This window comes from Leptinotarsa decemlineata, unplaced genomic scaffold, assembly GCF_025532065.1.
Source record: "Leptinotarsa decemlineata unplaced genomic scaffold, Ldec_3_MD MMD2_tig00002974_RagTag_RagTag, whole genome shotgun sequence".
NCBI lineage: Eukaryota > Metazoa > Arthropoda > Insecta > Coleoptera > Chrysomelidae > Leptinotarsa > Leptinotarsa decemlineata.
In genome coordinates, this window is record NW_027412578.1 from 13,248,895 (window position 1) to 13,273,843 (window position 24,949).

General features: G+C 36.5%; 3 protein-coding genes across 4 annotated transcripts in view; 2 read left to right on the plus strand and 1 right to left on the minus strand.

Moving 5' to 3' along the window:
- ss (aryl hydrocarbon receptor spineless) overlaps nucleotides 1–5,274 on the plus strand; it is a 243,144-nt gene extending 237,870 nt beyond the window's left edge. Inside the window, exon 10 of the mRNA XM_074177529.1 lies at nucleotides 17–5,274. Within this exon, the coding sequence (XP_074033630.1) occupies nucleotides 17–716 (700 nt within the window). The 3' untranslated portion in view covers nucleotides 717–5,274. The remainder of the gene's footprint in view (nucleotides 1–16) is intronic.
- Nucleotides 5,275–5,353: 79 nt separating this feature from the next.
- Nucleotides 5,354–12,188, minus strand: mRpL1 (mitochondrial ribosomal protein L1). Its single transcript, XM_023165945.2, has 6 exons — nucleotides 12,060–12,188; nucleotides 11,807–11,999; nucleotides 10,723–10,936; nucleotides 8,179–8,580; nucleotides 7,245–7,342; nucleotides 5,354–5,527 (listed from the first exon to the last, which is right to left on the minus strand). Exons 1-6 carry the CDS (start codon nucleotides 12,076–12,078, stop codon nucleotides 5,395–5,397), a joined length of 1,059 nt encoding a protein of 352 aa, XP_023021713.1. The 5' UTR covers nucleotides 12,079–12,188; the 3' UTR covers nucleotides 5,354–5,394.
- Nucleotides 12,189–13,444: 1,256 nt separating this feature from the next.
- Chsy (Chondroitin sulfate synthase) overlaps nucleotides 13,445–24,949 on the plus strand; it is a 62,217-nt gene continuing 50,712 nt past the window's right edge. The window contains exons 1-2 of one of the 2 annotated variants that reach the window (XM_074177530.1): nucleotides 13,445–13,745; nucleotides 20,325–20,984. In XM_074177530.1, the coding sequence (XP_074033631.1) occupies nucleotides 20,486–20,984 (499 nt within the window). In that variant the 5' untranslated portion in view covers nucleotides 13,445–13,745; nucleotides 20,325–20,485. The remainder of the gene's footprint in view (nucleotides 13,746–20,324; nucleotides 20,985–24,949) is intronic. The other variant, XM_074177531.1, reaches the window with a different exon arrangement.

The following is a 24,949-nucleotide window of genomic DNA, read 5'->3' on the forward strand; positions in this document are numbered from 1 at the left end:
ATTATTATTATTATAGGTCCGCGGTTCCCACTTACGATCCTTCAGCAACAACAGCAGGCCACCACGCCACATACAGAGCCGCCGTTATGCCGGTAGACGAGAAGATCTACTCCTGTCAGCAGGTGGGGCAGCCCACCTACGTGGACACCTCCCGCAGCTACGTCGTGCCCAACTCCACCAAATGCCTGGACGTTACCTGGCCGTACTCCGTGAGTCCTTCCTCGGGCATCATCCAGCCCATCCAGGTCATGAGCGCGCAACTGGACATCGGTCACAAGGAATGCGGGAAAATCAAGCACGGCTCCTCTTCCCCAGGGCTGATCACCCCCAAGATGGAGGAGATCAAGGAGATCCACCAGTCGGAGAGTCCCACCCATCATATTCCCCAGAACTCGGTCACGCCGCAGCATTTTTCCCCGGTTAGCACGTCGGAGATGCCTCGGCAAACCGTCCTGATGTGGGGGTCGAACCACTTGCACTCATCTCCAACGCAGACCACAAGATCACCTGAGATCCAGCACCAGTACGTGCCGGTTTCGGAGGGCTGTGAAGCCTTGAAAAGCCTCGCAGAGATCAGCAATCCCGAGATGTGCAAGTGGAACGGGGAGGACAGTAAGGTGGAAAACGTGGTGCAGAACAGTGACAGTGACAGTCCGCATCAGCATCACCAGAACCACCACAACCATCACAATTCTAGGGTGGTCATGGTGCTATGATGAACGTGTTTTGCTGGCCGCAGCCGGTTCTTTGTATATAGCTATACATACTTTTAATTAATTGCACATTGATTAAAATTTCACGAGGTTTGGTAGATGTCACGACTGAGGTTGCGATGAAGGGGATCACTGCTTGGAAATAATTTTAAATTACAAATGTTGAAGTTATCGAAATCAAAGCAAAGTTTGATTCAGGATGAAATGAGAATAGATCAACAAAATTTGCCTACCTGTCTCATTCAGAGTAAAATATCCAGTTTATTTTGTACAAAACATAAAAAATTTATACTTGGGAGTGATTCAGTTGAATTACAATTTCTCTCTGTCCAAATACAAAAAGGCAGCAATGATATCTTATTCTCATATGTTGTCAAAACAGAAACCTGCGAGTTTTACCCCTAAACTATTTGACACACTTGGTACCGTAAAATACTATACTCAGTGTATTCAATTTAATATTTTTATTGGTTTGTTTACACAAAGAACAAGCTCTTTAAATAAACTGTCTTATACAACGAAACGAGAGCCCAAAAACAAAGCAGTTATCGCTGCTGCCACTCGTCTTCAGTGGCGGTTTTATCAATATCATTAGTTCACAATTACTGACCTGTGTTCAGTTCTCTTGCCGGTCTTTTTTTTTTTTAATTCTCCCATAAAATTTTCAACCACCGGGGACCACGTGACTGGTGCGCTTGGCTAGGTGGTCTGCCTCGTTGAAGTGGAAACATTTTAAATTTCCCGCTGCTGCGTGCGGTAGCTTCTGATTTGTCGACGGGCTGATGACAAAAAGTGGAGGAGTGGGGGTGGTCTGAACTGGGACCACTCCTACTCGGGCGACAATAACCTGTTTTTTACTGCAGCTTTCACTGCAAGGCAACTAACTGAAAACCACAGCTGTCTGGTGTTAACTTGCAAAGAATGACAGAAGACGAATCTCGTAGGAGGTCAATGTCGAAGCTTTGCTTTGCAACTGATCGCATTGGGAAACCTCGGTTAACTTTGATATTCGAGGATTGAGTTGTCTGTCGATCAAATAGATGGCGTCTTCGTAAGGGGAGATGTCATCCTCTCACTTGAAACACTTCATTCTGGGTCGTTAGTAACAAAATCTTTCTTTCACGTGGATGTAGCAGTAACTTAGTTCACAGTATTATATTATTTTTTTCTAATTGATTCGACCGTTACTTGCTGAAGATCCATAGTGATATATTTTTCAAATAAAGTTTGTGGAGTTGAAATCGTGAGGTGAAGTTTATGCAATTACTTGTTTTTTGTATGCTCCTCTCCCCGAAACAAAATTCAATATTTGCTGAAGAAGTTTGTTCGCTGTTTTTTGTTCGAACCTTGTATATCTCGCACCCTCAGTCGTGATTTCCACCACTAATTCAAAAACATATCTTCCTGCATTGTGTTTTTGTTGTCATTGTCTTCGAACTTGAAATCATTACATAGTGTATGTACATTTACTATAGATATATAAAGTTTATATTTTATTTTTGATATTTTTCCGTTGAGCTATTTCAAATGCTTAAGCTAAGTTCTTGAAGCAGCTTTGGTTGGGAAGTTTTATTATATACACTCTCTATGAATTTTTTCAAAATGTATGAGTGAACTCACTTACTTTGGCTAGGAATCGCACGCTGAAAAGGTGAGACCTCGTTAATCCTAAGCTCGCATAAGTTTTGACTTCCGAGAGGTGTCGTTCATAGGGGGACGACAGCTGGTTGACGGATTTTCAACTTATTCTGGCTTACTAGCATTACTAGATGAATGTGTTATCTTTCATTGTGTTCTGAATCATAATGTATATCTTATAAATGACTACCTGCCATTATACCTAATGTCTACCCGTTTTCTTCTGTAATTATTACATAAGAGAGTAAACAACGGGCTATTTGGAAGGAGACTCTTGTCGCTGTTTATAGATCCCATTTTACATTTATTGATTTCTAAACTTTCAAAGGCGTATAAAAGACTTTTGTCATGTGTGGTCGGTCTCGACAATTTCAAGCATCTCTCACTCATTCTGTGACCATTCAGTAAGGCAAGTTGAGCGACAGCAGACTTCTCGGGTCTATGAGAAACATGTTCCTTGTGACGAGTTTTTATAGCCCGCTCAGTTTGACCAACGTTATTCAGGTCGCAATCCCAGACTTTTCCTTCTTGGTCTCCCTATCTTTCGGATTGCCTGATACTTATTGAAATGTACAAGCGGTCTTCAAAGTGACTTTCATGTTTAACTTTTCAAAAGTTCAGACCGATGACTTTATTTCATCTGTGGTGAGAGTTTTCACCACAGCGCACATATTTCTAAATAAAGTTCTATATCAACGTCAGCATCAAATTTGTTTCCAAATCGAGGACGATCTAATTTTAAGCTAACTTGGAAAAATGTGCTAGAGAAGCATTCATTCTTTCGCCAATTCTTGAAAATTGTATATGAAGATTCATATTTTTCTCTTAATTTATTTGGTAACAGACCTGCAGTACACTCTTTTCCACCTTCCAAATCCATGAACACTATATTTTCAAAACAAGAACTATCAGTTCAATGATTAGGTTTTTAACGTTCGAGAACAATTTTGAAGTGATTAATTTCCCATATAGGTTGTTCACGTTAAGAAGAGAATGGCATCATTTTTGGTAATTTTGTATATCCAACATAACAACGTTAAAATTCCCACTGAAATGCGTTCAACAGCAATGAAACTAGTAACATTTCATTTTGTAAGTTGCTCAAAATTCAGACGTTGCCGAGTCGAAAAAAACTCGAAAACTGTCAGTCTTTCTTTTCTTTTCAGAACTAATCATTTCTTTTGATAAGACCTGCGTATATTCAATATGCCTGAAGCATTTTCGAAATAATCCCAACAAATACTAAAAGTAAATAAGGATAATAGCAATAAAACATATCATCAGCATAAAAAAATTTGAGAGTTCGAAATAGTGCACATGTTGGCAACGCCGTAACTTGTCATCTTGTGACGTAATTTTCTTCTTAACGTGAACAACCTAAAATATTCATTTCTCCCAACTGTCTACACCGTCTGCGGCTAATACCACGCTGGATAAAAATAATTTACCTTGCATATAATATATCAAGTTGAAATAACTTATACGTACCTAGATATTCTACTTTGAAAAAGGAAAATTATCTTTATAAATCAACAATTAAGGCAAAATAGAAATTATAGTTCAATACCACCTCCACAAGCCACATAAACAACAGTTGTTTTGTTATTTATTTATATAGAGGAAGGCAGGTTAGGTGCACAAAATGTCATATGTCACAGAATGTGTCGGAACTCGGAACATAAGGAAACAGAACAGCACGCCTCTGAAATATGTCATCTTTGTTTGTCTCATACAGGTAACAGATTCATTGTCTTTTATTAGCTATAACCGATGTTGCCAAATGGTGAAATGGAAACGAATCACTTTAAATGTTGAATGCATTATTTCATTCCTCATTTTCAAGTATTTTAATAATTTTTTAAAGAGAAGGGTTGAAATGATAAGTTTAAAATGCGTTGTTTTAGAGTTCTTTTATGAAAACTATTTGATTTTCTTCAGGAGGAATATTCCCCATTATATCCTACAGATATTTATGCAAGTTTCGCATATCTTTCTCGTTCATCCAGCAGCAAGACCATGCTAAAAGTATTTGAGTATGTGTGCATTAATGTCTGTCGGATATAATTCAATCTCCGGCGTGGTATTAACCAGGGAAGTAGTTGTTTTCCGGCAGACATACTAGGACCAACGGTTTAGGCAGTTGGGAGAGGTGAATATTTAGAGATTTAATTTCTAAATATTAATTTTTCTAGTACAAATGTGAAGTTATAAATTTGCTCATCTTGCTCATCTGGCCTCATGGTAATGAGTTTTGAATCTGATCAGCTGTGATTGATTCAAAGGTGTGAGTAATGAGTCATTTTGGCTACTAACTCTAGAATTGATCTGAATATCAAAACTTCCCCGCTTCCTTGTTTTTTTTGTCGAGAAATTTGATTAGGCAGAATCTTAAAATGAGCAGTTCAACATCTTCAAACACTTGAAACTATTAACATGCACGAAATGTTTTACTTCCGACATCACTCCACTTTTCCTAGTCCAGCGAAAGTTTCGATATGAAGCGCAACAGAAAAAGCTGCTTCAAGAATGAAGCTTCACCAAAATAGATGTTCATTAGTACCTACGTTTGTTATTTATTTTTACATTTTTATGCAGTGAAACCATGCTAGTCATTCAACTGGTTATTTGTATTGTAAATGTTGTATATTATTATTTATAAAATTGTAATTATGGTTTTGTAGATTAGCCAGCGAATCAAATTGTAATTTATATCAAGTGCGACCAAGTCAGAGAATTATCCATGTTCGTTTTTCATTTTTTGCGTTTACTTTCGATAATTTGAACAGCGCTTGATTACTAATATCGTCGAGCATTCCATTAAATGAATCCTGGAGTCGTGAATTGGAATTTTCGAAAGCATTATTGTACGAAAGGTGCATAAGAAATAAATATTAAATATAATAAAATAAAACCTATTAATAACTTTGGTGTTTCTCTCGAACATCCAAAACTTCCTCAAAAAACCACCCACCAACTCAATCTACCCAAGAAACAAACCGAAATAAAAGTTTTTCTTTAACTGTATTTCTTACAACAAAAAAGATTACAGAACAACTTGTTCGACAACTACTTCTTCATCCTCTTCTATATCATCAGTTTTTTCTTTTGAATCTTCCAAATACATATTATGATCGACTTTCAATAACTCTTGAGAGGGGGGACTCCACAAAATACATCTGAAAAATACCATATCATGCTTAACGACCAGTTTTTCAATTAATGGGAAATACAGGGTGTATCTCAAATGATGTCATTGATTTCAGTTGGCGATAGTCGACATCAACCGCATTTTATAATTTCTATAAAAATCTCTTGAGATATATTGAAGCAAAAGAATGCTCTGTTCGAGATTAAGATTTAAATTTCAAGATTGCAATCGAAATTCCGAAAATGAGGTCAAAATTTCGAGATAAAAGTCGTAATTTCAAGATTAATGTTGTAATTTCAAGATTCAAGTAGAAGTTTCGAGTTTAAAGTCGTAATTTCGACTCGAAATTTCGAGATCAAGGTCAAAATTTCGCGTTTCAAAGTCATAATTTCAAGTTTTCAAGTCGTAATTTCGAAATTACGAAATTAAAGTCGAAACTAGGAGATTAAAGTTGAAATTTCGAGTTTAGAGTAGTAATTTCAATATTAAAGTCGTAATTCCAAGATCGAAGTCATAATTTCAAGATTTAAGTTAAAATTTCAAGATTGATGTCGTTATTTTGAAATTAAGGTCGAAATTTAGAAATTCAAGTCGTAATTTCAAGATTAATGTTGTAATTTCAAGATTCAAGTCAAAGTTTCGAGTTTAAAGTCGTAATTTCGACTCAAAATTTCGAGATGTAAGTCAAAATTTCGAGTTTCAAAGTGATAATTTCGAGTTTTGAAATCGTAATTTCGAAATTACGAAGTTTGAGTCGAAACTAGGAGATTAAAGTTGAAATTTCAAGTTTAAAGTAGTAATTTCAAGATTAAAGTCGTAATTTCAAGATCGAAGTCATAATTTCAAGATTTAAGTCAAAATTTCATGATTGATGTTATTTTGAAATTAAGGTCGAAATTTCGAGATTTAAGTCGTAATTTCAAGATTGAAGTCAGAATTTCAAGAATAAAGTCGAAATTTCAAGATTGATGTCGAAATTTCAAAATCAAGTCAAAATTTTGAGTCGTGTAATTTCAAGATGGAAGTCAAAATTTCGTGCCGTAATTTCAAGATTAGAGTCGAAATTTCGCAATTAAAGTCGTTATTTCGAGATTAAAGTCAAAATTTCGAATCGTAATTCCAAGAATAGAGTCGAATTTTGGAGTTTCAAAGTAGTAATTACGATTGTGAAGTCGGAATTCTGAAATTAAAGTCGAAATTTCGAATTTTAAGTCGTAATTTCGAGTTTTAGGTCGTAATTTCAAGATTTAAGTTATAATTCCAAGATTAAAGTAGTATTTTCAAGATTAGAGTCAAAATTTCGAAAATAAAGTCGTTATTTCGAGATTAAAGTCAAAATTTCCGAGTCTTAATTTGAAGATTTGAATTGAAATTTCAGTATTGATACCGAAATTTCGAGATTAAAGTCAAGCCAAAATTTTGAGTTGTAATTTCGAGATCAGAGTTGAAATTTTGATATTAAATTCGTTATTTCGAGATTAAAGTCTAAATTTCGAGATTAAAGTCAAAATTTCGAGTCGTAATTTCAAGATTTGAGTCGAAATTTCAATATTAAGTCAAAATTTCGCGATCAAACCCGTAATTTCAAGGTTGGAGTCGAAATTTCAATATATTAAGTCAAAATTTAGAGTCGTGATTCCAAAATTGAAGTCGAAATTTGGAAATTAAAGTCGAAGTGATATAGATCATGAAATTGCCGGGGAACAAACCTCAAAATCAATCAAAGTTCATCATATCAATATTACCTTGAAATGAAGTGTCCCTTTCTTTTTGGTTTCATGGTATTAACGTCTCTAACCAGGGCTGCAAAATTCTCCTCCAAATGCTTGGCGTCCATAGATAGCTGGAAAACGTTGTGATGACTACGTACATTTATATTGCAAAAATATGATGAAATTGACCGATTTCGTTACCAAAACCGAAAATTTACTCCAAACTTCCGCCTCAAATTGTGTAATAATGATTCTTTTGATTAATTTCTGAGGTATGTCAGAGAAAAAAATTGTTTTATGAAAGCTGAGTATAGAACTATATTTCTTTCAATTGAGTCGTTGATTTTGTTGGCAAAATGTATGTATACAACAAGTTACTGACTAATTAGACCCTTCAATGGTTCATATTACGCAGTACTTTTTGAGGTGAACTTCTCAGTTTGCCCTTCATTACACTTCTGCTGATTTTCTATTGAATCACCTTTGTTCATTCTTCAGATTGTGGAAGGTTATATACCCAGAAACACAGTGAGAAGACCTGAGTCCTCCCAAAAAATATCTTTCAAAGAATATGTTAAGAATATGAGTACATTTATATCTTATGTTTGTTATGTGACTGGTGCTGCCACCTAGTATCATTTCTTAAGTATGAATTCTGTGTATTATGTTCTGTGACTAAGTATGGTTTTATGATACTGACAGAGATGATGTTTTACCCGCAAGCGATCAAGAAGGTCGATGAAAGCTGAAAGTAAAATAAGTTATGAAGCTTGTAACATCATTCGTTGATGTTATTGAATGAACATATTAATAATTATCCAAGTCTCAATTATAATAACAGTAAAGTTATCGCTGAATGAATTCTATACCACAGATAAATTTATAATGGAATTGATTTGAAAATTCATGATCAGGTAAATGAGTAACAAAACAAACCACAACAAGCTGTGAAGTTTCAAATACTAACCGGTCCAAGAACAGCTTCAATCAGACCGAAATCTTTCTCATACTCGTCCTTGACAGCCGTATAACTGATACCGTGAATGAACCTATGCACCATTCCCACTACGTCCCCGTCCAACGTCCCTGCTTTCGGGTTGGGAAATCTGCGTTTCAGCAAACCACGCAGCACCACCAATTCCGGCAGGATTTCCGGATGGGCTACGACGTACTTGACGTCCTGCATCGCAACTTGACCGTTCTGGATCTGCTTGATGAGTTCGACACCTCCGGAGAGTTGAGCGCCGGCGTCCGAGGCTTCTTTCTGGATTTCGGGGGATTTGCTGAAGGCGATGACCTGCCGTTCTTCGCCGTGGTCGAATTTGTGAGGGATGCCAGCGATTCTGGAGAAGTTTTCCACGAAACGAGTCTGAAATACCACACGAAATGAGTTGCAAGTAAAAACTCACATATATATAGACATATTTTTATAATAAATACCGAAGTCATATTTCTTAATAACCTTTTTTAAGAAATGAACTTTAAATGTTCAAGCCAGTCTCGAATTTATACCTACACAGTAGGTTGAATGGAGTGACGCCTATAAGAAAACAACTACTCCATTGGCTAATACCACGAGGGTGTTTATTTATTTATTTATTCATATATATATACACGGGCAAGCCCAATTCTGATATAAGTAGTACAGTGCTATGTAGTACTTGATACAATACAGTGGATTAAAAGTAAGTTATAACAATAATACAATTCCGAAGTAGGATAGCAAATAAATTATGGATAAAATATTAAAATGCATAACAAAATGAACTAATATAATTCTTACAGGCAAGTAACACTAGACACAATAAAACAACACAAGCAAAGAGTATTAGATGGTTGAGTGAAGAATATAGTTTTTAAAGCCGGATACTGATATATTAAAGATTTGAAGGTTGTTTAAAGAGTTAGCCTATCTGAAAGTTCTGGGAATAAAGCCGTTATATGAATAATTGAATCTATGAAAAGAAACGTAAAACGTTTGCCCCTGTCTAGTTGAACGATTGGGGACATGTAAAGATATTTTGGATAGAAGCTCGGGACTGATACTCAGTCCGTTGATAATTTTGAATAGAAGTATTAAATCTCTGTTTTCTGCGAGCCTCAAGAGAAGGTATGTTCAAAATGCATTCCAATGCAGTATAGTCATAGTATACACGCATCTTGAGGCAATATATCGCAGGAAATTGTGCTGTACGACCTCGAGTTTCTTTTTTTTGTGTAACGTACTGAGGAGACCAAACTGTGGAACAATAATCGAGATGAGATCTAACCAGGGAAAAATAAAGAGATTTAATAGCAGTGATGTTGGTGAAATCACGAGTAGTTCTCTTTATAAAGCCATGCATCTTCATAGATTTTTGAATTACAGCCGAAATGTGTGATTTATAGCTAAGTGTGGAGTCTAGGATCACACCTAGATGAAAGCGAAGAATTTGGCATTTGGATGCATTCAAACACATACCATTTTGCGAACACCAGTTGGATAGGCAATCTATATCGTTTTGTAGACACAATGTATCAGCTTCACTTTCAATTATTTTGAAACATTTTAAATCGTCGGCAAATAGCAAAGCTTTGCTTTCATGGAAGCAGCTGATTAGATCGTTGATGAAAAGGTTGAACAACAGTGGTCCCAAATGTGAACCTTGTGGAACACCCGATGTAACTGCGATGGTATGAGAATAATAATGATTAACTCTAACAATTTGTGTTCTTTCCGTAAGATAGCTCTTGAGCCACTGCAATATTTTCCCATCAACACCATATAAACAAAGTTTATTGATCAATAGATCATGATTAACTTTGTCGAAAGCTTTGGAGAAATCAGTGTACACAGAGTCAACTCGCAAACCCTTAGACAGAGCGTCAGACAGAAAATCAACATAAGTAATTAGACCCAGTTCAGCTGACTTTTTGGATGTAAATCCAAATTGTTCGGTCCCTATAATTGGGGAGCAGTCATAAATAAAATAATCAAAAATGATGCTCTCAAAAACTTCAGGGGTTGCGCTAAAAATAGAAATTGAATGATAATTACACACGTTGGATTTTCGACCTGATTTATATATTGGGGTGACATATGAGGTTTTCCAATAGTCCGGGAATTTGCCAGATGATAGGGAATTATTAAATATATAGAAAAGTGGTCGAGCTAAAATAAAGCTAAATAATTTAAGAAAAGTTGGAGGAATTCCATCAGGACCGGGGCCTTTGTTGATATCAAGTTTAGACAGTTTTTTTGGACATTGAAAATATCTTTCACTGCTGAAGATGAACCCCAGAAGTAAATTCCATACTGAATGTTACTGTAGGCCTAGGCATAGTATAGTTTGAGTAGCAAATCTATACTTATTATTTCTGAGATTTCTCCATTAAAATGCGATGGAAATCAGTCGAGAAATAAAACATCATACTATGTACAGTGTTATTTCAATTCATTTTTTACCATATTCATATAGAACATTACATAGAAAGAACAATAAAAACGTACTATCACACAGTAAGTACTAACCTGTTTTTCTCCTTGCATATATAATTCTATCGACACGTGGAGGTTGGCATTGGGTTTATTATACATTTCTGGGTGATGGGTTTCCCGATGACACTTGACCGCTTCTTCAAATGGGTACACCGTCCACTTGTAGTATTTTGCCACGTAGACATCATCAATGGGGTCTCTCATCCAAGAGTCATCAAACTTACGCTGCTGACGATTTTTCAAAAGGCTGAAATTAATTGAATATAGAATGGAAAACTTTACTGATACACCTTCTTACTTACAAATGTCAAAAATAGTTTGAATTTGTACAAATATATAGTTCGAAAAATTGAAATACATTCATGTATAATGTATGTAATGAAGTTAGATAAATAGATAGATAGATAGATTCGTGAATAGATAATATATTTGTCTCTTTAGGTTGTGTTTATACCAGGAGATATGTCAAAAACACATTACCAATTATCAGTTTGAAATGTAAGTAAAGGTTAAAATATATTGTTACATACATAAAGAAAAAACTAACCTTGCTTTTGGATATAATCGTCTATGGTATTTTAGTATCGAATTGAGTATTTTCTCACTGTCTGTTCAAAATTTGTTTCTGATTTAATGTCTGCAGCTAACAAGTTTAATATATATGCCCAACATATAAAGATGATCTTATGTGTTGCAATCAGAGTATGAGACGAAAGTGGATTTAATTTTTCATTCTGCCATCAAATTTATGATACTCATTTATGGAGTTCGGGGTGTTCCGCTTCAATAGGTAACATCATACTCAACAAATAGAACACATAAAACAGTTCCGTATATTTAACAAAACCTTTCTGTGTGAAACTATTATAGTTATAGTTGTCGCCATGTACTTTTTCACTCCATTTTTACTGAGGAATTCAAAAAAATAAACGATTTTGAAATCGGACTTGAGGCTGAAGTGAATTTTTCGAAATCGAGTCTTTATAAATTTATTTTCAACAGAAGACGAATTTGTGTCTATTATCATTAGTTAATCTATAATCTCAAACAGATACAGATGGAAATGTCACTCTATTGTGACTATTGAATAATTACTCTTAATTTCTACATTACATACCTCTCTTTTTTTCTCTGGTTATGGGGGACCCATCCAACTTTTTGTACCTCCACCTTCACTTTGGCCTTCTTTCTCCTTTCTCTGGTACCTTTTCGAGCTGCATAATTTCTTTTCTGTAAAATATAAGATGAATCCAATGTGGACCTGTATAGGTTATTCTGCAATGATGTAAACACTCCATTCTGTATCGTTCCTGAAAAAAACATATATTTGAAGAATCAGGTCGATACATTGCCTTCTGAAGAACACCTACTTATTGCGGAATAAAACATTTAGTAAGAGCAAGTTAAATGCCTAGAAAATTTTAATACCATATATTTCTACTTTCTACACGGGGATTTTTAACCCCAAAAATTGACAGGAAAACTTTACTCACTGAAATAGATTATGTGGTGCCATCTTTACCTTAAATTGGTAACATTAATAATTCATATATGACTGCTACTTTTCATACAGTTTTGGAAAATATGAGGAAATTTCTGGAAAATTCGGGATTTTCAGTCAAACTTTCGAATGTATCTATTTTTAAAATATTATTTTCTCATGACAACAAAGATCTTTAATCAAATGTAATTTTCTATGAAGCAGCCATCTATTATTGAATAGTCTAAGTTTATTGAAGTTAACATAATTTTACAGCAACTAATCATTTCATTCAGACTCTACAAAGATATTCGATTTATGGCTTGTTCATACAAAATTGCGTTTTCACGCAAATCGTTGGCTATTTTTCAAGAAAGAACTAATTGTTTCCTTTTATTTCTCGAGTCCGAATTGAATTAAACATTCGAGTAGCCATCTATTAGCTAATAGTTCAACAACTATTCAACAGCAGAAACATTTATTTTTTCACAGATAGTTTCATAGTTCAATAACAGATGGCGAAAAGAATCAGAAATGAAAATTACGTCCTTTTAGATAGATACATTTTATGCACGTGGTACCGAAGTAGAAAAGACTACTGTGGTGGTAGGTACATGACATTTAATGCAAATATTCAGTATTGCGATACAAAAGCCATAGTATTGGCTTTTGTATCGCAAATAGTAAATATAGTAATTTATTTCATTCTATGATTTATATGAGATTGAACAATTCAATATAGGTTCAATAAGCCGGTAGCAGGACAGTTTTCATAAAATTCATTTTCTATAAATTAGAGAATATTAGTCTTTGAAGATGAAAAATGTTTCTTTTATTTTAAGCGTGAGTCGGTATCTTCACTTATATTGATTAAAAAAATTTGTTTTTTATCTGTTCAACTCAAAATAAATTATAGTTAGGTATTCAGAATCATCAGATCATTTTTTCTATTTCGGTTATTTAACTACCTAAGTTAACTTATAATCGAATGTGTTCAACCTTGAGAAAACGTCGAGAATTTAACATCCTCAATTATCAGTTCTGTGGGAAATTACTACTTTTACTTCCCTCTAGAAACGCCACTGTCCCTGATGTAAAATACTTTCCTCCTCTACTTGATTCAATCGTATTAAATTATCATTTGCAATCTCTCTTAACCCCTCGCGAATACGCCTCCGCACGCCTCTGCTCGACTGTCTGGTGTCCAGCGACGAAAATGCAGAGGTAGCCGAATAATGGTATGACAATAACCTACCTCTCGAAATCCCACCCGACGAGTTGCCTAACAGAAAAGTCGGTCCTTTGCATAAGCAACAGCGTTGGCCTAGCTTATGTCAGTCAGTCGCGCTATTGGTTTGGTGCAGATCGTGCGCGGAACAGTTGACAGTACTGCCGGTAGTACTCGTGGTTCGCGGTGCACTAGATTAGATGATAGTTCGCTACGGTCAAGGATGAGAAAAGAGTTTTTATGTCGGGCACTAGTTCTTGTTTTTGATTGAATTCAATTTGCAGAAATTGGTTTGAGTGCGAGCGAAACGTCTAAGAAGCAATGAAATTCGCCCGGGTCAATTGACTGGTCAGTATGAACTTATAACTGGGGAAATAGATCGAAAAAACCGATCTAGTTCGAATTGTTTTTATCTGAGCAGTACAAGGCGGTACCTACGTGATTTTGAACCATTTAGATATTCGTCTGCTGTTTTGAAACTTAACCTGTCGTTTGTCGATAATTTTTATCTTCGAGGTTTTTATAGTTTTTTTTGAATAATCAACTCTATTCCAAGATTTAATAAAACTTTGTTACAAAAGACTTTTGAATGTTCGTTTTGAAATCGCTCAGATTTTCTGAATCGGCATCAACCGCATTTTATTTATTATATTAAATTCAAATATAGGTACCTATAACATTGCTATATTGTAGTCGAGGCGATGTAATAAATTATAAATATAATAGTTAGGAAATAGTAGAATAACATAAAGATCAATTAGGAAAAAATTACAAGATATAACAATATGAACTAATCTAGTTCTTCCAGACAAGTAACACTCAACTCAATACAATAGCCCAAGCTGAAAATATCAAATAGCTAGGTCAATAATATAGTTTTTGAAGCAGAAAAATAATATATTAAATAAATATTTGAATGTTATTCAGAGTTAGCTAATCGAAGATTTTTGAGGATGAAGCTGTTGTATAAAGTACTTAATTAAATATGTGAAAAGAAACATAAAAGGTGTTCGCACCTGCCCAGTTGAATCACTGGGAACAAGTAGAGATAATTTGGAAAGAAGCTCTGGGCTGGTACTCAGTCCGTTGATAATTTTAAATAGAAGAATTAGGTCTCTATATTTTCTGCGTGTCTCGAGAGAAGGTATGTTCAATATGCGTTCTAATGCAACATAGTCATAGTATACACGCATCTTGATGGCAATATAGGTATCTCAGGAAATTATGTTGTACACTTCAGGTGTAACTATAATAGGGGGACCAAACTGTCGAACAATAATCGAGATGAGATCTAACCAGGGAAAATAAAAATATTTAATAACATCAGTGATGTTAGTAAAATCGTAAGTGGGTTCCTATTCTAAAGCCAAGCATCTTCATAGATTCCTGAATTACAGCGGAAATGTGTAATTTATAGCTAAGTGTGGAGTCTAGAATTACACCTAGATCTTTAGTTTCAAATGCAGAATGTAAGGTCGGATTATTTATACTATATTCGAAAGTGATTGGGTGGTTTGTTCGATGAAAGCGAAGATGCGTTCAAACACACACCATTTTGCGTACACCATCAGTTAGATAGGAAATCTATATAGTTTTGTAGAATCAATGTATCGGTCTCACTTTTGATTAATTTAAAACATTTTGAATCGTCAGCAAATAGCAAAGCTTCACTTTCGTGGAAGTAGCGAATTAGATCGTTAATGAAAAGGTTAAACAACAGTGGTCCCAAGTGTGACCCTTGTGGAACACCCGATGTAACTGCGATGATACGAGAATAGTAATGATTAACCCTGACAGTTTGCGTTCTTTCCGTGACATAGCTTTTGAGCCACTGCAATACCAGCCCAACAGCGCCGTATAAACAAAGTTTATGAATCAAGAGCATGTAAGTAATATTGTCGAAAGCTTTATAAAAATCAGTGCACACAGGGTCAACTTGTTAACCCCTTTCCAGAGCATCCGACTAAAAATCAACATATGTAATCATATTAAATCAGAAATGATGCTCTCAAAAACTTAAGGGCTAGGCCACACGGTGCGGCTCCCGCGCGGCGCCGCAACGATTTCCTACATATATAAATGGTATGCCACACGGCGCCTCCGGCTCCGTTCCGACGCCGCGCCGGACAACGGCGCGAGTAAGTATAAAGATTTATACTATGGCGGGAGGCAGACGAGACAGGGAGGACTGTAAGCAGTGCGGTGCCGAAGCAGAAGAAAACCCTGATGAAATATTTTGTGACTTGAGCAGGGCATTCTACTGTGTTAATTTCTCTATTTTCTTACGTATAGTGGAACAATATAGTAATTGAGGTGTTGCTTGCCTATTTTTTTTAATGATCGGAGGCAGTATGTGTCAATTACTTTGAATATTGAAAATGATTTCCTGAAAGTCTGCCGGTAACAATGGGAATACTTCAGGGTTCCATCTTAGGACCTGTATTATTTATTCTGTATATCAATGCTCCCAGTTCATTTATTGAAATAACCTACGCGGACGATATTTCTTTGCTTTTATCTGACACAAATCAACAAGTTCTCGTTGAAACGTGTTCTCGAACATTGTCTATAACACCTCATCTGTTCAATACAGGGTTTCAATTTTTTGCCTCTTTTCAGCTTATTACTACCTATATGATGTTGATGAACGATTTTAGGTCTGTTCGATAATTGTTAGCCATCTGCCCGCGAATAGATCAAGCAATAATGTCTATATATCAAAGAGGTTATGTACAGCGTCATCTGCCCGCGAATAGATCAAGCAATAATGCCGATATATTAAGGAGTTACGTACAGCGCCATCTGCCAGCGAATAGATCAAGCAGAGTTACAAACGTGTGAAAAAACGGACAAAACTTTTAAAACAACCTCATGATTTCAAACCGAATAGTAATATATATGGATAGAAATGTGAAATCATTCGAAATTCAAGAATAAAAGACTAAAATGAATGAGGCTGTTACTCCGGTGAAACGATTCTTCTTGAATACTCAATGAACCTGTTTCAACTATTTTCAAAATCGTAAATATTTCCCAGTTCAACTTTCCATTCGAGATTTCTTTTGTCAGATTCGTAGCTCAGGACATCAAGTAGACTGCCCTTACATGATTCAAGTCCATATTCGTAGAAATTTCACTTCCTTGCAAAATGTCATTACTTACTTTCTAACACCACATCAGAAATAGTGGTAAGCTAAATTATAATTTGAAGTAACTCAACTCACAGATATCTGTCTAGTCTCAGGAGAAACTCATTTGTTTTTTTTCTTCGAGATATATACCATTATTCCGTATTGCTTTCCACTCGTTATCGTGGATGTAGGCTATTATTGTCGTAATCGAAAGCCTTTGAGGTCGAGGTGACTCACCGATACGGTTAAAAATTACTAAATGATGTTTTACGGCAGTACACGGAGCAATAAATTCGTAAATTGATTTAAGAAGTTGATGACAAACTATTATAAAGAGAAGTCATTATACTCTCTTCAATAATAGCCTTCGATAAAATAATAATGTGAATACGATTATTTTCTTCAATACCGAAGTAAAGCCACGTTTACACGGTACCAGTTGAAGAGACAATTGACAGAGATATATGATAGATATAAAATTATTGGTGTAAACACCTCTGGCCAATTGGCGTGGCAACTACCCTGACAGTTGTCCTAAAATTCGAGTGTCTCCAGGAGAAGACCGAGGACACAGTGACGCCCCCTTCCACTCTATCACGGCAGTTGTCTTGATAATTGGCGCTGCTGTGTGAACGTGGTAGGGCAGTAGATATCTCGTTTTGGGCCAGTTTGCCTTCGTCAGTCGAGTCTCAATTCATCACGAGACACAACAGATGATGAGGACTCCGCAATTTTTCGTCACCAACTGCCGTGGCAATAGTTTCGCCGTGTGAATAAGTTCTCACTCGATTGGGATGGCCTTAGACATTCACGCAACTGGCCCAAGACAACTGGCATTGTGTAAACGCGGCTTAAAAATAGAGTTTATTCCAGAGTGTTTATCATTGTATATTTGGTTAGATATTGTTGTCACACCCAAGAACTATATAAAGCTATTGTCGAAGTACTTTGTCTTAATCAAGTTGATTGTGATCAGTTTGAGGTTTCACACATGTGTAATCAGAGAAGCTAGAATGCTTCAACTTTTCTCTGACTCGCGCAAGATACTTGTTGGAATAAATAGATCTGAATCCGCCCAGATCCATATCAGGTGGGATACTAGTATTGAATCCATACCTCCATACCTTTCAAAAGGGAGGTGTACAAATTTCACAGCTGTTGGACTATTAGTTCGTGGGATAGAACATTTTGACTGAAGCAAGTTTTGTTGGTTTGAAGAAAATTGATAAAAAGGAATTTCATGTGTTAATGAAGTATGCATTTTGGCGAAATAAAACTGTTGAAGCCAAGGCTTGGGTTGATAAACATTATTCGGACTTTCCACTAGGAAATTCAACCTTTGATAAGTGGTTTGCTGAGTTCAAACGAGATGGACGCCTCAAAGAGGCTGTTACCACCATAAACATCAGAAAAGCCCACCAATTACTAATTGAATAGAACTGCCCGATACTTTAGATATTTTCTATTAATTGTATGATTTTAACAGTACATAATGTCACATGTTTTTTGACAAACATTCGTATGAAAAACCCAAATATTTGCATTCCTCAAATATTTCATATTTGGGAAGAAAACATTGAGAATTGTCTGTAGTGGTATCAGTTAAAAGGCAGCTTGTAAATTATCTCACCGTTATTCCAGCACATCGATACATTTTTGATAAATAAATGAAGATAAGATAAAATACCGCATAATGTCAAAAACCCCAAACCGGCACAATAACCACTTCTAAAAAATTCTTATCAGGGTATTCTGTTGGCCTGGTGAAAAAGTCGTTTGTATACAAAGTGACTCACGGTCGATGGTATAGACGTTTCTGGAAAACGCAAAGAATGATTTTTCTGAAGAACAATAAAATTAGCTTTTTTATTTATGAAGACACACTGAATGCAGAGAGATATCTCCAAATATTAAGGACGATTGTAACCGATTTTCTTGAAAATTTGCCTTTAGAGGAATATAGAAATTCATGGTTTCAACTGGACGGAGCGCCAGCTCATTCCACCCAGGAAGTTTCCAGGAAACTTGACGAACTCTTCGACGATCGTTGGTTTAGGCGTTTAGGGCTGTGGGATTGGCCACCGAGATCACCCGTTCTCACGCCACTTGATTTTTCTTTTTTTTATCGGGTGTTTTGAAAGAAAGGGTATACAGTACTCCAGAAGAATTGCGGCGGCGAATAGTGCGGAGTATTGAAGATCTGGATCTGGATTGAAAAAGCAACCACAAGTCGCGTACAAAAAAACATTTTAAAGTGTTTAGAATGTAATGGACAACATTTTCAGCATTTATTGTGAAAATGTGATATTTTGTTTACAATTTTGTTATTTTGAATCATCCTATTCTGTTATTATCTGTACTTTCACATGTTTTAGCCCACAAAATCTTACTTTTTACCTAGAAATTACTGATTTTTGGTACAGTTGTTCCCTGGAAACTTTGAGCCATAGTTAAGAAAATTATTTTGTAACCTTACAAACTTCCTCTCGTTCATTGGTGTTAATTCAGGATACATTTGGTTGAATTTTTTACACGTTCTGACAATGATTTGATCACTTTGTTCATGTGTATAATAAATGATTTCATAAGAACTTCGTTTGAATAATCGATATTTGCATTCATTTTGAAAGATGATTCGAAACACTGTCGATAACTCTTTGTAAATTATTTATAAAAGTAACCGAAGTGCTATAAGATTGATAATTCCACTGCTACCTAAATCCAAATTCTAAAAAAAAATAATGTTTCTAGAAGAAGCGACTTTATCGAGAAAACTTGACGATTTAGGTATAGGGACATGATATATCATCTTGAAGCATTTTTCACCATCTTTCAATTTGCCGAGTAATATACAGGGGGTTTCATTTGAAAAAATGAACTTTTGACTACTTTTATGCACAATGGAAATAATCGTAATTTTAGCACGCTCTGTATGATATGGAGTCGATTTCTTGGTGTTATTTGAATATTTCGAGTTTGTCCAAACTATCATCAAAATATCAACTTTTCATGAATTGAGAGTACTGATGTACTTAATTTCAATTAAGGCTATGTTTTGGACCATATTTAGCACAATTTATTTTTTATCTCGAAAACAGATAGAGATAGGAATAGGACATTATTAACAAAAAAGTATTAAAATACCAGAGCGATTTCAAAAATGTATTAATATACGGGGTGTTCCATTTAAAAAAATAAAGTTGCTAGAACTTTTTGATGGAAGTGGCAACGCCGCAATGCTGAAAATATTTTAGATCGATAGAACAGGTAAGGAAATGTGAGAGGTGAAATTTTCAGAAAAATCATGCTTTGCGTTTTCCAGAAACGTCAAACCTACCATCGACCGTGAGTCACGCTGTAAAGGATTAACATTGTTAATTATTTCAGTTTATTCTATTCGTTTGAAAATGTCCTTATAGGACATAACTGCAGTAACGTTAGTTACAAATAAAAGTGGTAAAAAACATAGAAAGTTCTATTTCTCATTTTTTGGAAAATGACAATAATAACAAATAACAAAGTCAACCCTCCCATAATTGGGTTGACTCTGTTATTAGGACCCCAATGGTTGGAGACAATGCTTCTCCTAGAGAAACCTCCAGAAATATCGCAGGGGGGTGAGGGGAGCACCGGTGTGGGCTTTGTTAAAATTGACATGCTTTTGAATGTTTACCAAAAAGGTTTTCCCTTGCAATTTTGCCTAGTAGTCCCTATTCTTCATGTGCGTGTTTGCCAACAACATTTTTGTCCTTTCAAAAGGCAATAAACATTTACTCTCTCTCTCTCTACGTTTCAGGGTCTACGTTTCACTTGGGTCTAGAGATAAGACACCCAAACCATGAGATGCTACCAAAAACCCTCCAGGTGTGTTGGAATGGCGACGGCAAGAGGAACCGCCGACATCGACTGATGAAGCATGGTCCTCCTCATCAACCATGCTCGCACTGATTAAGAACGATGGGTCGACGCAAAAAAATCCTGAAACTCCTCCTGGGAGTCCTGATAGGCTTCGTAGCGTCGAACTTCAACACATTGACAACATTCAGCGAGCCCCCTTGCGCCTCCAGCCAGATAACCCCCTACCGGCTGATCGAGGAGGAAGACGCGCGCGCCTCCAACAAGAACCTCATCTTCGTGGGGGTAATGACGGCGGCCAAGTACCTGGACACTCGCGCCAAGGCCGTCTACGACACCTGGGGGAGGGAAGTGCCCGGGAAGGTGATGTTTTTCAGTTCGGAGTTTTCGTATAGTGAACACGTTCCGCTGGTGCCGTTGGCAGGGGTTGACGACAGTTATCCCCCGCAGAAGAAGTCGTTTTTGATGCTGAAGTATATGTACGAGCACTATATTGATCAGTACGAGTGGTTCGTGAGGGCTGATGATGATGTCTATGTACGCACGGATAAACTAGAAGAGCTGCTGAGGTCGGTGGACAGCAGGAAGCCGTGGTTTATAGGTAGGATTAATATTTTTTTTTCACCGTAGTGTGCGCTGGTCAGGCCCTATCCCCCGAAGCCCCGATACATTCGGGAGGGCGCGCCAGCATTATCAACCAATGACCACTTCCCACACCGTGGGGTAAGTGATCATTGGGTCCGAGAATCATGTGCCCTGAGCAAACGCAGTGAGACAAGAATGACAGCCTTCTGCATCTGTACGGCTAAGATTTCTGCCTTAGTGCGGCAAGCCGGTATGATTTTAAGATTCGAGAGCAGAGAGGACATCATTCCACCAAGGACTCCAATAATCAGAACAACCATCTTGACAGAGTGATCTGGATAGAGTTTGCGGAGTTCGAAGAGAAAATCTCGATATTTTATCCGTTTTTCCTCCTCTTTTCTGACGATATTCGTCTCGCCAGGAGCTGAAAACTCCACGACAAATATTGTTTTGCTCTGGTGATCGAGAAGGACTACATCAGGCTTATTAGCTTGTATGAGCCTGAGGGTGGGGAACGAATAGTTCCAATAAATTCGGCACTTCTCGTGTCAGGACACCACACTGGACCTGCATGCTCCATAATTGTACGAACGTAGGTTTTGTAGAGTTTTATGGAACTTTATGGAATATGATAGATGGAGGAACGTTTTGCGGATGAGGTGAATCAGTGTGTTTGCGCGTTTGCATGTGGATATTACATGTTCGGACCAAGTTAAGTCGGTATTAATAGTCACTCCCAAGTCTACATGTGAGGACACTGTACGTAACGATTGGCCGCCTATTGAGTACGTATGGAGTGGATTGTTCTTTCCTTGATGAAGTACGACGCATTTGTCGCACCACTGACTAATCGAGTTGAGGTCTTCTTGAAGGGAATGATGTTCGACTAAGGCATTTCCATACAGTTTAGTATCATCGGCATAGAACGACTTGCTGGACTTTATGTGAAGAGCAAGATCACTTGCATAAACAACGAAGAGGAGCGGGCCAAGAACAGATCCCTGGGGAACTTCACTTGTGACTTGTCTGTGCTTGTCTTTGACCGAGAAAGTTCTGTCTGTCATGTAATTTTCAAACCATAGGTTTAGTTGGCCTCGAATACCGTGTGTGTCAAGTTTGTGCATTAGCTTCCTCACTGGGACCCTGTCGAAAGCCTTGGCAATGTCAAGATAAACGATATCTGTCGATATTTTCCTATCGTAAGCTGTCGTCCAATCGTTCATGCATTGTGGTAGATTGCTGGTGGTTGATCTACCCTTGACGAAACCATGTTTTGGTGGTATGATTGCGTTTGATTCTGACATATCTTCTACGATGATGGATTCCATTACTTTGGAAGGTACAGATAAAAGACTAATGGGCCTGTAGTTAATTGGATTGAGTTCATCGCCTTTTTTAAAATAGCGGTGGCAGATGCCTTCTTCCAAGCCCGTGGGATGCGAGACTTTGCGAAAGAGACTGACATAATTGTTGACAACGGAGAGCAGAGAGTTTCGGCAAACTTTTTGAGAAAAAAAGGGACTCTTTCCATCCAAACCAGGAGATGAATTCGATTTAATGTTCAATAAATGATTTTTTATTTTTTCCGAACTAAACGACACATTAGTCAGATTATCACGTAGTCGTTCTGCTATAATTTTTGGTAAGTGGTCATCTCGAGGCTTGACCGTGAAGGAGCTTGTGAAAGAATCAGCCAAAATATCTGCTGAACACAAGGAACCGTCAGGTTTTCGTAGGAGCGGAATGCTTACTTTGGTGTTCAGGTTAGATCGTATGAACTTGTACAGTTTTTTATTGTTTTCAAAGTCTGCAATTAGATTCTTCGAACTCACGACGTGAAGATCTTAGTGTTGATACCAAGTGTTTTGAGAAATTTCGATGAGCTTGGTAATCTTCTGTGGCTTTTGATCTTTTGTATATTTTCCTAAGTCTTTTTTGTGATATATGAGTGACATTATTTCGGCATTGATCCATGGTTTGGGAGGATTTTTCCGGCATATTTTGTTGCGGGAGTTCTTGCCAGCAGAGGCAGTTACGGTCAAGTAGAATTTTTCCCAGAGAATATCAACGTCATCACATGCGTTAAACAGTTGTGTCCAATGGATGGTAGAAAGTTCCTCGGATAACTGATCAAAATCGATTATTTTGAAAACTTCGGTTTCGTACTTGTTTGGCATGTGAATGTTGAGCTGAACAGTTGCGTAGATTACTACATGGTCCGATAATCCAATAGGTGGTTGGATTTCATGATCTGTGATGATGTTTTCATCGTTGGTAAAAATGAAGTCAAGAACAGCTGGCTCGTTGTTGATTCGGAATCTAGTTGGTTCAGTGATGAGTTGACAAAGGTTTGAATCGGCAACGAAATGCATGAAATTACTCGTGCCGCTATTTGTGTCAGGTATACTATTAATGGGCCAAGTGATATTGGGGTAGTTAAAGTCACCAGCAATGATGAGGTTGTCAAGGGTCGATAGTTGATTTAACTAATTGATCATATTGATTATATTTTCTTCGGAGGTTATCATGAATGACCCCACCGTCACCTAATTTTATAACACTTGTGGTCATTCCCATTCAAAATGGCGTGGTAGGAGTCGTTTCATCAATGTTCAATACGAAAGACAACTCTCAAAAGTCAAAATTTGTGCGAGCTAAGGACTAACGAGATCTTACATTTCAACGTGTGATTCCTTAAATTCTGAATATTACTGGAGTTTTTTCTCAACACCAAATCGTTATTTTCAACACCTCGACACGTGTTTCGATCACCAAGTGATCATCTTCAAAGAAGAAGGTTAAAACTAAGGACTAGTGCGAGCTAATCCTATTTATGCTATACAGGTAAACCATCCAGGCATACCAACCAAAATTAATTTTACAATTTTGCCTTATCTATTATTTTACAATACTTATATGTTTATATTAAACAATTTTCAGCTATATAAAAATAATTTCACAATATTGCCTATCCAAATTTATTTTTGCAATGTGTCCTTATGTAGTTATCAGTAAACCCAACAACATTATTTTATTTTATTTTAACAAGCTATACAGGCTGATTCACGGTGGATGGCACATTAGACGTTTCTGATGAACCAGACAACGGATCACTTTGAAAATTTAATGGAGGGCATATTCGGACATTCTCTAGCCAACTAAAATATTTTCGATAATGCGGTGTTGCCGCTTCTATTAGAAAGCAGTAGCAACTTTGATTTTTCAAATGGAACACTCTGTATATAATATTATTTTTGGAATCTCCAACAATTGCCCGACAACTTTTCTTGATATTTCCCTATACCTATCTGTTACCGTTTTCGAAATAAAAATTAATTTCAATTTTTTTCTTCGAAAATCATGACTTCTAAAAATGCCGATATCTTTTAGTTAAGAAGTACTATGATATCGAAATTTGGTTTGGAGTTAGGTGATACTTGGACACTTCCCACACGTCAGCCTAATCTCCGTTACTTCAATACAGGATGGTAAAAAAATGCAGTTTTTTCCTTTGCTTGAAAAAGTTGCTGAAATTTGATTATTTTAAATGGAACACCCTGTATATTATTGAAAATTCGGAAAGCTGCTGAAATTTGCTTTCTTTCTATGTATGTCATACCTATACCTAACTAGTCAAGTTTCGGACTTATGAACATTTATTTGTGAAATTGTCCCTTCAGAATGGTATTTCCATTCAGTATTTGGTAAGCAGGCCATGATTACTATTTGACAGTAGCGTTGTGACATTCTCCTAATAATATCGACATTTTCGTCACTTCAGAAGTTGCAAATACCTCCAAAACGATGGAACAAAACTATTCAAACGAAGTTCTTATGAATTTGTTTATTATTTTTGGACAGTGTGACAAAATTATCAGCAGAACATGTAGAAAGTTCAATGAAATGTATCCGAATCTACCGCCAATGAACCTCAAGAAATTTATACGAATTCAGAACAATTTCAATGCATTTGGATCAACT

Excerpts from the sequence above, each read along its gene's own strand:
- mRpL1 (XM_023165945.2), bottom strand. Across the intron at positions 10,937-11,806 it reads AACCAGAGAAAAAAAGAGAG|CCTTTTGAAAAATCGTCAGC; the intron begins GTATGTAATGTA and ends AATTAATTTCAG. Across the intron at positions 8,581-10,722 it reads ATATGCAAGGAGAAAAACAG|ACTCGTTTCGTGGAAAACTT; the intron begins GTTAGTACTTAC and ends GTGGTATTTCAG.